At 42.0% G+C, this 14575-nt stretch overlaps 1 protein-coding gene across 2 annotated transcripts in view; it reads left to right on the top strand.

Annotated features, from left to right (window-relative positions):
* LOC126352223 (carboxylesterase 4A-like) overlaps nt 1-10879 on the top strand; it is a 327584-nt gene extending 316705 nt beyond the window's left edge. For both annotated transcript variants that reach the window (XM_050002670.1, XM_050002672.1), the window contains exon 13: nt 10211-10879. In XM_050002670.1, the coding sequence (XP_049858627.1) occupies nt 10211-10341 (131 nt within the window). In that variant the 3' untranslated portion in view covers nt 10342-10879. The remainder of the gene's footprint in view (nt 1-10210) is intronic.
* Nucleotides 10880-14575: the final 3696 nt, after the last annotated feature.

The following is a 14575-nucleotide window of genomic DNA, read 5'->3' as shown; positions in this document are numbered from 1 at the left end:
TCTTCATAAGAGTTCAAATCATCATCCCAGGCAGAAGAGAGGTGTCATCAAAACACTGGTGGACAGGGCCAATAGAAATTGTGAGCCAGCGTATTTACAAGAGGAACTTAATCATTTGCGGACAGTTTTTCGGAAAAATGGATATACTGATAAGGAGATAGATCGTGCACTCCACCCCAGAAAGAAAATGTCCGAAAACATGCAAAAACAACAACCTTCAGCAGGGAAAGTTTTTCTTCCTTACATCCATATTACGGACCGTATCGGAAAAGTGCTAGCCAAGTTTAGAATTGAAACAATCTACAGACCAACTAAGAAGATTAGTGAATGTTTAAGATCGGCGAAGGATGCACGACACCCTTTAGCTACTCCGGGTGTTTACAAAATTCCGTGTAGTTGTGGGAAAGTTTACATTGGAACAGCTAAAAGAAGTATCAATACTCGCCTGACTGAACACAAGAGGAACTGCCGATTGGGACACACGGATAAGTCAGCTGTAGCAGAACATGTTTTCGAAGACGGAGACCATGAGATAAAATTTAGCGAGACAAGCGTGCTAGCTAAGACATCGCATTATCATGCACGTATGTATAGAGAGGCGATAGAGATTTTTAAACACCACAATAATTTTAACAAGAAAGAAGAAGGTTTGAAGTTAGATAAAATATGGCGATCAACCTTGCATCAAAGATGTGACAATCGATTACCTTCGATCGAGAGTAATGATGCCAGTCAGAGATAGTTTTACTGTTGACATCACGTGACGAGTGGTGGTGCCCTCTACCCGCTCTATATATACAGGACCTCCGCGGCTTGGTAGCCAGTCGTAGACTCGCCTCGGAAGATGTTGTCCGCAGCTGGCAACGAAACGTCAGGGAGAAGAAGTTCTACTGTTCGACCACGGCCTCTCAGCCCGGAAGTTTTAACTACTGAAATCTACTCCAGTCCTGAATCCCTGGACCATTACACCAACAACCTGAAAACAGCTTTCGCATCCCGCAACTACCCTCCCGACCTGGTACAGAAGCAGATAACCAGAGCCACTTCCTCATCCCCTCAAACCCAGAACCTCTCACAGAAGAACCCCAAAAGTGCCCCACTTGTGACAGGATACTTTGCGGGACTGGATCAGACTCTGAATGTGGCTCTCCAGCAGGGATACAACTTCCTAAAATCCTGCCCCAAAATGAGATCCATCCTTCATGAAATCCTCCACACCCCACCAAGAGTGTCTTTCCGCCGTCCACCTAACCTTCGTATCCTCTTAGTTCATCCCTATGAAATCCCAAAACCACCTTCCCTACCCTCTGGCTCCTACCCTTGCAACCGCCCCCAATGTAAAACCTGTCCTATGCACCCTCCCACCACCACCTACTCCAGTCCTGTAACCCAGAAGGTGTACACGATCAAAGGCAGAGCCACGTGTGAAAGCACCCACGTGATTTACCAACTGACCTGCCTACACTGTGAAGCTTTCTATGTGGGAATGACCAGCAAAAAACTGTCCATTCGCATGAATGGACACAGGCAGACACTGTTTGTTGGTATTGAGGATCACCCTGTGGCTAAACATGCCTTGGTGCACAGCCAGCATCTTGGCACAGTGTTACACCGTCCAGGTCATCTGGATACTTCCCACTAACACCAACCTGTCAGAACTCCGGAGATGGGAACTTGCCCTTCAATATATCCTCTCTTCTCGTTATCAACCAGGCCTCAATCTCCGCTAATTTCAAGTTGCTGCCACTCATACCTCACCTGTCTTTCAACAACATCTTTGCCTCCACACTTCCGCCTCGACTTACATCTCTGCCCTTACTCTTTGCCTTTAAATATGTCTGCTTGTGTCTGTGTATGTATGGATGGGTGTGTGTGTGTGTGTGTGTGTGTGTGTGTGTGTGTGTGTGTGTGTGTGTGTGTGTGTGTGTGTTACCCTCTCCGTTAAAACCCACATCCTTTCATTGTGCCTATCTACCGGTGCTTTCCCGCTTGGTAAGTCTTGGAATCTTTGTTTTTAATATATATATAGGGTGTTTCAAAAATGACCGGTATATTTGAAACGGCAATACAAACTAAACGAGCAGCGATAGAAATACACCGTTTGTTGCAATATGCTTGGGACAACAGTACATTTTCAGGCGGACAAACTTTCGAAATTATGTAGTTACAATTGTCAACAACAGATGGCGCTGCGGCCTGGGAAACTCTATAGTACGATATTTTCCACATATCCACCATGCATAGCAATAATATGGCGTAGTCTCTGAATGAAATTACCCAAAACCTTTGACAACGTGTCTGGCGGAATGGCTTCATATGCAGATGAGATGTACTGCTTCAGCTGTTCAATTGTTTCTGGATTCTGGCGGTACACCTGGTCTTTCAAGTGTCCCCACAGAAAGAAGTCACAGGAGTTCATGTCTGTCGAATAGGGAGGCCAATCCACGCCGCCTCCTGTATGTTTCGGATAGCCCAAAGCAATCACACGACCATCGAAATATTCATTCAGGAAATTAAAGACGTGCGATGTGGCCGGGCACCATCTTGCATAAACCACGAGGTGTTCGCAGTGTCGTCTAAGGCAGTTTGTACCGCCACAAATTCACGAAGAATGTCCAGATAGCGTGATGCAGTAATCGTTTCGGATCTGAAAAATGGGCCAATGATTCTTTTGGAAGAAATGGCGGCCCGGACCAGTACTTTTTGAGGATGCAGCGATGATGGGACTGCAACATGGGACTTTTTGGTTCCCCATATGCGCCAGTTCTGTTTATTGACGAAGCTGTCCAGCTAAAAATAAGCTTCGTCAGTAAACCAAATGCTGCCCACATGCATATCGCCGTCATCAATCCTGTGCACGATATCATTAGCGAATGTCTCTCATGTAGCAATGGTAGCGGTGCTGAGGGGTTGCCGCATTTGAATTTTGTATGGATAGAGGTGTAAACTCTGGCGCATGAGACGATACGTGGACGTTGGCGTCATTTGGACCGCAGCTGCAACACGGCGAACTGAAACCTGAGACCGCTGTTGGATCACCTGCTGCACTAGCTGCGTGTTGCCCTCTGTGGTTGCCGTACGCCATCGCCCTACCTTTCCAGCACGTTCATCCGTCACGTTCCCAGTCCGTGGAAATTTTTCAAACAGATCCTTTATTGTATCGCTTTTCGGTCCTTTGGTTACGTTAAACCTCCGTTGAAAACTTTGTCTTGTTGCAACAACATTGTGTTCTAGGCGGTGGAATTCCAACACCAGAAAAATCCTCTGTTCTAAGGAATAAACCATGTTGTCCACAGCACACTTGCACGTTGTGAACAGCACACGCTTACAGCAGAAAGACGTTGTACAGAATGGCGCACCCACAGACTGCGTTGTCTTCTATATCTTTCACATCACTTGCAGCGCCATCTGTTGTTGAAAATTGTAACTACTGTAATTTCGAAAGTTTGTCCGCCTGAAAATGTACTGTTGTCCCAAGCATATTGCAACAAACAGTGTATTTCTATCGCTGCTCGTTTAGTTTTTATTGCCGTTTCAAATATACCGGTCATTTTTGAAACACCCTGTATATATATACAATGAATATGGTTTTACAAGCTGGTATGGGTACATCGTAAGATTTACCAACATCTACTGGCAAAAGTTCGAAATCTATACATATAATCAGAAATTTCGGACTTTTAACACACCGTGATGGTAAGTCTTAGGTTTCAACAGTTAATTCTAGGATTTACCAATCATCTTACTTTTACAGTAACATATATACTAATTGAATGCGAACAATGATACACAACATAGCAAGGCTGACAATGAAGTCTACTAGTCGGGCAATGTGTTTTGGATACCTAATATTGCATTCCATATGTAGGTTGCTGTGGAGATAGAAAGGAGTATGAAGAAGCACTGCTTTCTCCACACCTTGCTTCATCCCTTGCAATCATTCTTATGAGCTGCCTGTGGTACATGCTTGGATTCACAAATATTTAGCACACCATCTAAACCACCAAACTATGTGGAAGCAATACTATCTACAGTCTGCACATAGGGGAAGACAGGCAGTAACTTCTACCAGCATATATACATATTTGACAGCTGTAGGATCATAGCTTATCAAGACAATTAATATTAGTCAGGATCTGATAAATGTGAAGTGAATATGGAATCAATGGGTTCAGAAGGACCATACTCAGAGTCATGTAAGACCTGAGAGGACAGACATAAAGTTCACTGGACCATTTAGAATTGTACATGCGTTTCACATACCTTGAGTCAGAGAATGGGCTCAGTTGTAGCAACTCAATGCGATGGCATGTAGAACAGTGTACACTGTTAGTACAGAGACCATTGTTGCTTCTTCCCTTGATGTGGCAGCAGTAAGAGGAGCACCAAAAGTGGCACACAAAATGGCAACACTGAGCATCGAAGGAGTAGCACCACATCATCTTTATCACAATGTATGTATCTGGATGTGAGGAAAGAATGATGCCAGATTGCATTCACCAATGTTGTAAAGGCCCAGCATCTAGTATGATGGATGGGGTGCCATTCAGTACACAATGTGGTCACCTCTGATTCTTATAGTTGGAATTTGAACACCAGTTGTCACACTCCAAATTGACCAATATCAGTTCAGCTCAGGGCCCAGACTAATAGGAGCCATTGTTGTTGCCAGATGTGACAGCTCTGCTTACTAAATTGTGCTTCCTGTACAACCTCAAAGCACCTAGAAATATAGTCACTTTTTTCTACTATATTGTATTTATACAGAAAGTAAAATTTTAAAACACTTATTCCTTCCGGTGTCGCAGTTTTAATGCCCGGCAATGTATGAATACCTATGTTTTTCATTTATCCCTTCTTCTTTGCATCTCTATGTCCCTTAACTCAGTTACATCAAACTCTTGCTAATCCCGCCCTCAGTGATCCAGCCTCTCAGTAATTCAGCCCCACATCTGGGCCTCCAGTCAGCATTTGGGCAGCAATGACATGCACAACAATGAATTACCATGTGCAACAATGTTTTTACTTAATTATGATGTTTAACTATGCCACAGAGATTTCAAACTGCAGTTTTCTTCACATTTCAGTATCAGGGCTTCTCAAAGGAAACATGTCACGTTAGACCTCAAGTCGAAACTCTTAAACTTAAGATAAGTTGAAATGAGGTTCTTCCCAGAAATTCATAACTGCTGAGTACAATTTTGGATGGCAACTAATTATGACATCAATAATGATGAATTCTGATGAATGATGGTTTGTACAACAATGCTGTGAAGGAACTTCAATCAGTGGCCCGATAATAAAGGGAAGGGCAGCCGCAGTTAACAAACAGCTTGACGGCAGTAACTTACTTGTAGCAAGTGAGGGTTGTCTACCAAGAAGAAAAAAGACTACACAACTTGCGGCAGCTGACAGTCACCGGCGAAAGTTGCTCAGCTAGCGAAAATGGTGCAGAACAGTTTCTACAGATTCCTCACACAATACTGATGAAACTGGCCTCTTTTACAAGATGTTTCCTTAAAAAAATATTAGCTGCCAAGCAAGAAAAAGAACAGTGGGTAACACTAATGGTGTCTTTTAACACATATGGGAATCATAACTACCACTCGTTGTGCTTGGGAAATTCTAACATTATTTTCAATATAGTAGCAGAAATATGCTAAAAGTGCAATTTGTGTTCAGAAGAAAGAGAAATAGAGAGAGAGAGAGAGAGAGAGAGAGAGAGAGAGAGAGTGTGTGTGTGTGTGTGTGTGTGTGTGTGTGTGTGTGTGTGTGTGTGTGTGTGCGTACATATTTCTTGGTGGTTCCACAAAACATTGTACCAGCTGTGAGAAAAGAGCTGAAGAAGAAAAAGCTTTCACCAAAAGCTATTGACATGCACTTCTTGTTTCCTTGATGAATGAATGTGGAAAGAACTACATGAAAAAAACGGAAATCAATCACCTTACGAGATGATGTTTTCCAAAAAGCTGAAGCATGGAATGAAGTGGAGAAACCTACCATAATGAAGAGCTGGAGGAAAATCTGACCATCCATTGATGCAGAGTTGTAGCTAGTAATGAGTGACAGTGATGAGCCAGTCAAATCAGAAGCTTGTGTTCCTGACTCTCTGTACACTGATGGAGTTCCACAAGCTTAGAGGAGTAGGAGAAACCATGAAGATGATGTTGCCAAGTGGCTGAATATGGAAAACTGAGATAAACCAAACTTCAGCTGATAAAGAAATAATCAAAAACATGCAGGATAGTAATGATGAATTTGACGAAGAAAATGACATTGGCAGAGAGGGCGTGAAGATTTCTCATCATGCTAGTGCTGAAGCTGCAGACATCTTATGTAACAATCACACACATGCAGTACTGATGTAATGCTTGTGAAGTGATTGTGGGAAAGAACAGGTCACCATCATACTGCTTCAGAGTAACAAATATTTGGGGCATGTTTCATAGTGAATGTACAGTCATGTACACACCCAAAGATTAAGTTTCTATGAAAATGATAGTATATTTGGACTTAATAAAGTATAGTCCCCATGTGTTTGAACTAAATTTCAGATCCTCTCAATATTCTGGCACTTCCACTAACCTGCACCCATATATGCAAGCAATGACCAGCTTTGTAAGAGTTTAGTGGTCTATCACTTGTCTGAAAAATCACATCTCATACAGTCCACTATAATTATGTACTGTAAGAATTTCATGTGATTTCCATAGGTTGAGCCAAAGAACATTATTTTATTTTTATAGCATAATCCATCTCTAATGGCTTCATCATCAACGGAATATTAAACGGTAACCTTTCTTTTTCAACAACATAAAAATAAAACAATGAGCAAAACAGTGACAGGAATTTATAAAATGATTTTAGACTCTAGCTTTGCATACTTGCATTTCTTTTTTCATTAGAAAAATGAAGGACAGCAAAAGGGGAGGATTTTTGAATTATTCAGAGTCCTGCAAACATAGAGTTATATTACATGTCTACAGAACAAAATGTTTGATATTTTATTCCCATCCAAAAATGAAGTCAATTCTTCCTTCAGAAAAGTGTTATTTTATTTGATTCCAAAGTTGTTAAGTACTTCTCAGTTACAAAATGAATACGTCATGGGTACATAATAAGGATGTCATTCTGAAAAGTGTTATCAGTGTTTATTTTAGTGTGCTATGCAATCTGTAGCCAAAGAACACAATCTGAGTGTGTCTATTTTCCTCATAGTTGTACATGAAATTTTTAAGATGGACTCTTTGCCAAAATTGCTTGTCATCATTACAATTATATATTGATTGGCTATAAAACTGTCTCAATTACAAAAGAAATAAACTAGTTTTTACTTTTTCTGGTTTAATTTCTCACACCACTGCGGAGATGAGGTAAGCAGTTACTAGTGAAAATAGTGTTAACAAAAATCTGAAATTGCTAAAATGCAGAAGTGGTCCAGAAAACTAGCATCCAATAACATTGATATATATTTGTAGTTAGATCGGTTATGTGAAATCCAACCTGTTCCCCCCCCCCCCCCACGTGACATCTGGGAAGTTATGCATTAGGACGGTCAGATAGATGAAGTAGTCCTTGACTTCAAAGAAAGCATTTGACTCAGTACACACTTATTAATGAATGTATGATCATGTAGGTTATCATTTGTATTTGTGATTGGATTGAGGAATTTTTGGTAGGAAGGACACAGCTTATTATCTTGGATGGAGAGGCATCAATAGAAACAGAAGAAACATCAGGTGTGCCCTAGGCGAGTGTGTTAGGAACCTTACTGATCATGTTGTATATTAATGACCTTGCAGACAATGTTAATAGTAACCTCAGATGATGCAGTTATCTATAATGCAAGAGAGTATTTACAAAACACTGATGCCATTCTCCATAGGGTATTGCTCAAGTTTGTGGTACCTATATCAAACGGCCAACAATGGATACTGAACATATGAACACATCAAAAACGTTTTGCATTACCTCGCTTCTGAGAGTTCTGAAACCTGTACAGAAAATCTGAATAAAGATCAATGTAAACATCATTTCTGCCCTATTTATTGTTCATGAAAACTAAACATTCCATGTTGTACCACCACATAGCGAGATATTCAGAGATGGTGGTTCAGACTGCTGTACACACCAGTACCTCTAATACACAGTAGCACAACCTCTTGCATTGATGCATGCCTAAATTTGTCATGGCATACTATCCACAAGTTCATCAAGGCACTGTTGGTCCAGCTTGTCCCACTCCTCAACAGCGATTCGGCCTAGATCCCTCAGAGTGGTTGGTGGGTCACATCATCAGTAAACAGCCCTTTTCAATCTATCCCAGGCATGATCAGTAGGGTTCATTTCTGGAGAACATGCTGGCCACTCTAGTCAAGTGAAGTCGTTATCCTGAAGGAAGTTATTCATAATATGTGCACAATGATGGCACAAATTTCCATCCATGAAGACAAATGCATTGCCAATAAGCTATCAATATGGTCACACCTATCAGTCAGAGGATGGCATTCACATATCATACAGCCATTACGGGGCCTTCCATGACCACCATCAGTGTACATTGGCCCCACACAATGCCACCCCAAAACATCAGGGAACCTCCACCATGCTGCACTCAATCGACAGTGTGTCTAAGGCATTCAACCTGACCAGGTTGCCTCCAAACATGTCTCCAATGACTGCCTGGATGAAGGCATATGCGACACCCATCGGTGAAAAGAATGCGATGCCAATTCTAGAGGTCCATTTGGCACGGTGTTGGGCCCATCTGTACCGTGTTGCATGGTGTCGTGGTTGCAAAAATGGACCTCACCCTGGATGTTGGGAGTGAAGTTGCACATCATGTAGCCTATTACACACAGTTTGAGTTGTAACACAATGTCCTGTGGCTGCACGAAAAGCATTATTCAACACGGTGGCATTGCTGTCAGGGTCCCTCCAAGCCATAATTCATAGGTAGCGGCCATCCACTGCAGTAGTAGACCTTGGGCGGCCTGAGCAAGGCGTGTCATAGACAATTCCTGTCTCTCTGTATCTCCTCCATGTCCGAACAACATCACTTTGGTTCACTCCGAGACACCTAGACACTTGCCTTGTAAGAGGCCTTCCTGGCATGAAGTAACAATGCAGATGCAAGTGAATCACAGCTTGACTGTCTAGTCATGGTTGAAATACAGACAACATGAGCTGTGTACCCTCCTTCTTGGTGGAATGACTGGAACTGATTGGCTATTGGACCCCCTCCATCTAATAGGCACTGTTCATGCATGGTTGTTTGCATCTCTGGTCAGGTTTAGTAACATGTCTGAACAGTCAAAGGGACTGTGTCTGTGATACAATATCCACAGTCAATGTCTCTCTTCAGGAGTTCTGGAAGCTGGGGTGATGCACACCTTTTTTTATGTGTTTACAAACAATGGTAGCTTGAATGCTAACAGATTTATCTGACCCTTGGGGGAGCATCATGGAGATGCTGAGAGACCTGCTGAACTCACAGATATTTGAAAGTAGACACCAATTTTGCCATAAAATCCAATTTACAATGTTTCAAGCATTGGTATTAAGTGAGAAATCTAGAATATACCACTGCCCCTTATATATCACACCCACAGAGACTGCGAAGACAAGATCAGACTAATTACAGTGTTTAGTGAGACATTTATGCAATAATTCTTCCCATCCACCACTGATACACGAAGACAAACTGAGAGGCTTACTAAAATGTTTTTGTCGTAAAACTGTATCTGATTCCTGATCAAACATTAATTTACCAACAAATTTGTTGAAGTAGTGAAAGGGTTGATATATATTGATACTATATTATATGTTATCTACTGAACTGCATTTATGTAGATCATTAATACTGGCACATATTTTAGTTACTCAAGAAATTACAGGATGTATAATCAAATATCATTAGCTTTTGGTTTCTCCAGCACAGTATATTTCAGTATATCAGAAAATAAATCTAACATCTTTATCACTTCAGAACATTGCAGTTAATTTAATGAGTATACTTCTGTAAATAGAAGAACAAGTGATATTTAGTGGTACCTGCACAACATTCTGCTGTCACTGTTGCTGGAGTTTGTGGTGGTGGTGGTGTGTGTGTGTGTGTGTGTGTGTGTGTGTGTGTGTGTGTGCGCATGCACGTGCTCGCACTTCATAATCCGGTTATCAAACTTTTAATTGCACTACATCTTTTTTACAGACCAGAGTCAACCATTTCGCAGTGCTGTTTACACTCTGATTGGAATTGTTACTGTGTTACTAGTCGTTCTAGTGGTGTGTTTAGTGTTACTTAAACATCGTTCAAAGGAGCGTCAGAGTGATTTGTTCTGAAATATTCCAGCAAAATAAAGATCTGATTTTGCCTTGTAATAGAACTCTACTTAACACTGCAACATCAAACCAAAGTGTTACTCAATATGGTATATCATGAAAACATTTAAAGTTGTTGAATTTACTAGACATTAGGAATATTATGACTTGCTTTAATCTAAATATGATCTTGGATGTGCCTAGGTAGAGTATAAATAGTGGAAGGAGTAAAGTTACTACCTTCACTCATTCCAATGTTTATATCTGTTTGAACTAAGATGGACACATGTGAAGTCGTGCCTTTAGTTCTATTTTCTGCATTCCTAAGGAAATAAAATGTAATTTGTGGAAGAAATGTAACTAAATACAAAATTATTTAGTGATTATTATTTTTTTTCACTCTCAGTCAGTAAAACTGTTTGTCTTCATAGAAGCTTATGTTAGATATTTACAGTTATGGTTCAGAAAAGTAACATTCAGTCCCTGTTATGTAATAAGGCAAACTGTTGACTAACTTTTCAGCTGTAATTACAAAGTTTGCTATCATGCCCTTTGTCAAACAGTGGAGCAACAAAAATTTATTTTTCTTCATTTTGTTATGAAAATTGCAGAAAAAAATGCAATGTATCTAGAGAATATGATCACATCTTCCGGCTGTAGAAGATACTTTTTTCCTACTTGGTACAGGCCAAGGAATAATGATAATGATAATAATAATAATAATAAACATAATGTCTGAGAAAGGAAAGAAATAATAATAATAATAACTAATGAAGCCTCGGACAAGCGCTGTCATGGTCGGGGACGACGCTTGAACCCTATGCCCGTCCACAATGGTAAAGACACTGCTAGCCACACGGAAAATGATTTAAATCCAAATAGAGGTGTTTTGCAGGATATACTTCCTAAAACCACTCTAGAAGGAAAACAAAGACAGAGGATGAGATAGTCAGATGAAGTTAACCAACACCTCATGTTCTGTTATTACCAAGAACAAACTTAGGAGCCAACACAACTGGATACAGATCACAAGTATACACAACATTTATTACCAGATACCCAGAATTAGTTGATCAGATCCGTTTAATAATCAAAAATAACAGGATACCCCAGTCAGAATTAGAAAACATCAAACAACAAGTACAACAAATACTAGAACAAAATAATGTACAATGAGAAGAAGAAGAAAAAAAAGTAACGGACTCACACATCCCAGAGCAAACAAACAAAGAACAACACGCATCAATTAAACAATCAGAGGTAAACAAAATCTTAAGACAGCCGCCAGAACAAGCACAAATAGAACACGAAGTGACACACATGTTATATATAGAAGAAAAATTTCAGCTGACACATATAGAATACAAAGACACAAATACAGACATTAGACCATTCTTGCATAGACCCCCAAATAACCCACAAGTTGAAACAACAATAACAACTATCAACACAACAAAATAAATGAAAATACAATTATGGAAGAGTTACAACTACTGGTTTATATAGGAGCACTCACTACACTAAATATACACACTAGGCAGAGATCAGAACCAACCAACACACAGAAGAAACCCACAAAACCAGGATGGCAACACAGGCTACAGATCAGAACAGAAAAACTGAGAAAAGACATCAGGCAGCTAACACAATTTATAAGAAATGAAATATCAGACAAAAAACGAAAAAGGTTAGGTAAAATCTCACAACAAGAAGTGATAGAGCAATTAGATAAAAAGAAGCAGAAGTTACAAGCATTGCCCAAACGACTTAGAAGATACAAAAAAAGTGAAAATAGAAAAAAACAAAACCAAACATTCAACACAAACCAAAATAAATTTTATCAGACACTAGATAACACACACATTAAAATAGACAATCCACAAACATAACAGACATGGAACACTTCTGGAGCAACATATGGTCAAACCTGGTACAACATAACAGACATGCACAGTGGATACAAACAGAAACAGACAAATGCCTGAAGTGATAATTTTGCAACATGAAGTCAATTAGTTCTACACACAATTGGAAAGCCCCTGGAAAAGATAAAATAGCAAATTTCTGGCTAAAGAAGTTCACCTCAACAGATTCACATCTAACTAGATTATTTAACATACACTCCTGGAAATTGAAATAAGAACACCGTGAATTCATTGTCCCAGGAAGGGGAAACTTTATTGACACATTCCTGGGGTCAGATACATCACATGATCACACTGACACAACCACAGGCACATAGACACAGGCAACAGAGCATGCACAATGTCGGCACTAGTACAGTGTATATCCACCTTTCGCAGCAATGCAGGCTGCTATTCTCCCATGGAGACGATCGTAGAGATGCTGGATGTAGTCCTGTGGAACGGCTTGCCATGCCATTTCCACCTGGCGCCTCAGTTGGACCAGCGTTCGTGCTGGACGTGCAGACCGCGTGAGACGACGCTTCATCCAGTCCCAAACATGCTCAATGGGGGACAGATCCGGAGATCTTGCTGGCCAGGGTAGTTTACTTACACCTTCTAGAGCACATTGGGTGGCATGGAATACATGCGGACGTGCATTGTCCTGTTGGAACAGCAAGTTCCCTTGCCGGTCTAGGAATGGTAGAACGATGGGTTCGATGACGGTTTGGATGTACCGTGCACTATTCAGTGTCGCCTCGACGATCACCAGAGGTGTACGCCCAGTGTAGGAGATTGCTCCCCACACCATGATGCCGGGTGTTGGCCCTGTGTGCCTCGGTCATATGCAGTCCTGATTGTGGCGCTCACCTGCACGGTGCCAAACACACATACGACCATCATTGGCACCAAGGCAGAAGCGACTCTCATCGCTGAAGACGACACATCTCCGTTCGTCCCTCCATTCATGCCTGTCGCGACACCACTGGAGACGGGCTGCACGATGTTGGGGCGTGAGCAGAAGACGGCCTAAAGGTGTGCGGGACCGTAGCCCAGCTTCATGGAGACGGTTGCGAATGGTCCTCGCTGATACCCCAGGAGTAACAGTGTCCCAAATTTGCTGGGAAGTGGCGGTGCGGTCCCCTACGGCACTGCGTAGGATCCTACGGTCTTGGCATGCACCCGTGTGTCGCTGTGGTCCGGTCCCAGGTCGACGGGCACGTGCACCTTCCGCCGACCACTGGCGACAACATCGATGTACTGTGGAGACCTCATGCCCCACGTGTTGAGCAATTCGGCGGTACGTCCACCCGGCCTCCCGCATGCCCACTATACACCCTCGCTCAAAGTCCGTCAACTGCACATACGGTTCACGTCCACGCTGTCGCGGCATGCTACCAGTGTTAAAGACTGCGATGGAGCCCCCTATGCCACGGCAAACTGGCTGACACTGACGGTGGCGGTGCACAAATGCTGTGCAGCTAGTGCCATTCGACGGCCAACACCGCGGTTCCTGGTGTGTCCGCTGTGTCGTGCGTGTGATCATTGCTTGTACAGCACTCTCGCAGTTTCCGGAGCAAGTATGGTGGGTCTGACACACCGGTGTCAATGTGTTCTTTTTTCCATTTCCAGGAGTGCATATCTAAAAACAAAGATGATCTGACTTACCAAACAAAAGCGCTGGCAGGTCGATAGACACACTAACAAACACAAACATACACACAAAATTCAAGCTTTCGCAACAAACCGTTGTTTCATCAGGAAAGAGGGAAGGAGAGGGAAACACAAATGGATGTGGGTTTTAAGGGAGAGGGTAAGGAGTCATTCCAATCCCAGGAGTGGAAAGACTTACCTTAGGGGGAAAAAAGGATAGGTATACACTCGCACACACACACATATCCATCCGCACATACACAGACAGAATAGGCATTTGTAAAAGCAAAGAGTTTGGGCAGAGATGTCAGTCGAGGCGGAAGTACAGAGGCAAAGATGTTGTTGAAAGACAGGTGAGGTATGAGTGGTGGCAACTTGAAATTAGCAGAGGTTGAGGCCTGGCATATAACAAGAAGAGCGGATATACTGAAGGGCAAGTTCCCATCTCCGGAGTTCTGACAGGTTGGTGTTAGTGGGAAGTATCCAGATGACCCGGACAGTGTAACACTGTGCCAAGATGTGCTGGCCGTGCACCAAGGCATGTTTAGCCACAGGGTGATCCTCATTACCAACAAACACTGTCTGCCTGTGTCCATTCATGCGAATGGACAGTTTGTTGCTGGTCATTCCCACCTAGAAAGCTTCATAGTGTAGGCAGGTCAGTTGGTAAATCACGTGGGTGCTTTCACATGTGGCTC

The sequence above is a fragment of the Schistocerca gregaria genome, chromosome 1 (genome assembly GCF_023897955.1).
Source record: "Schistocerca gregaria isolate iqSchGreg1 chromosome 1, iqSchGreg1.2, whole genome shotgun sequence".
NCBI classification, from domain to species: Eukaryota; Metazoa; Arthropoda; class Insecta; order Orthoptera; family Acrididae; genus Schistocerca; species Schistocerca gregaria.
The sequence above is the reverse complement of the archived record's forward strand: the minus strand, read 5'-3'. Positions and strand labels throughout refer to the sequence as shown.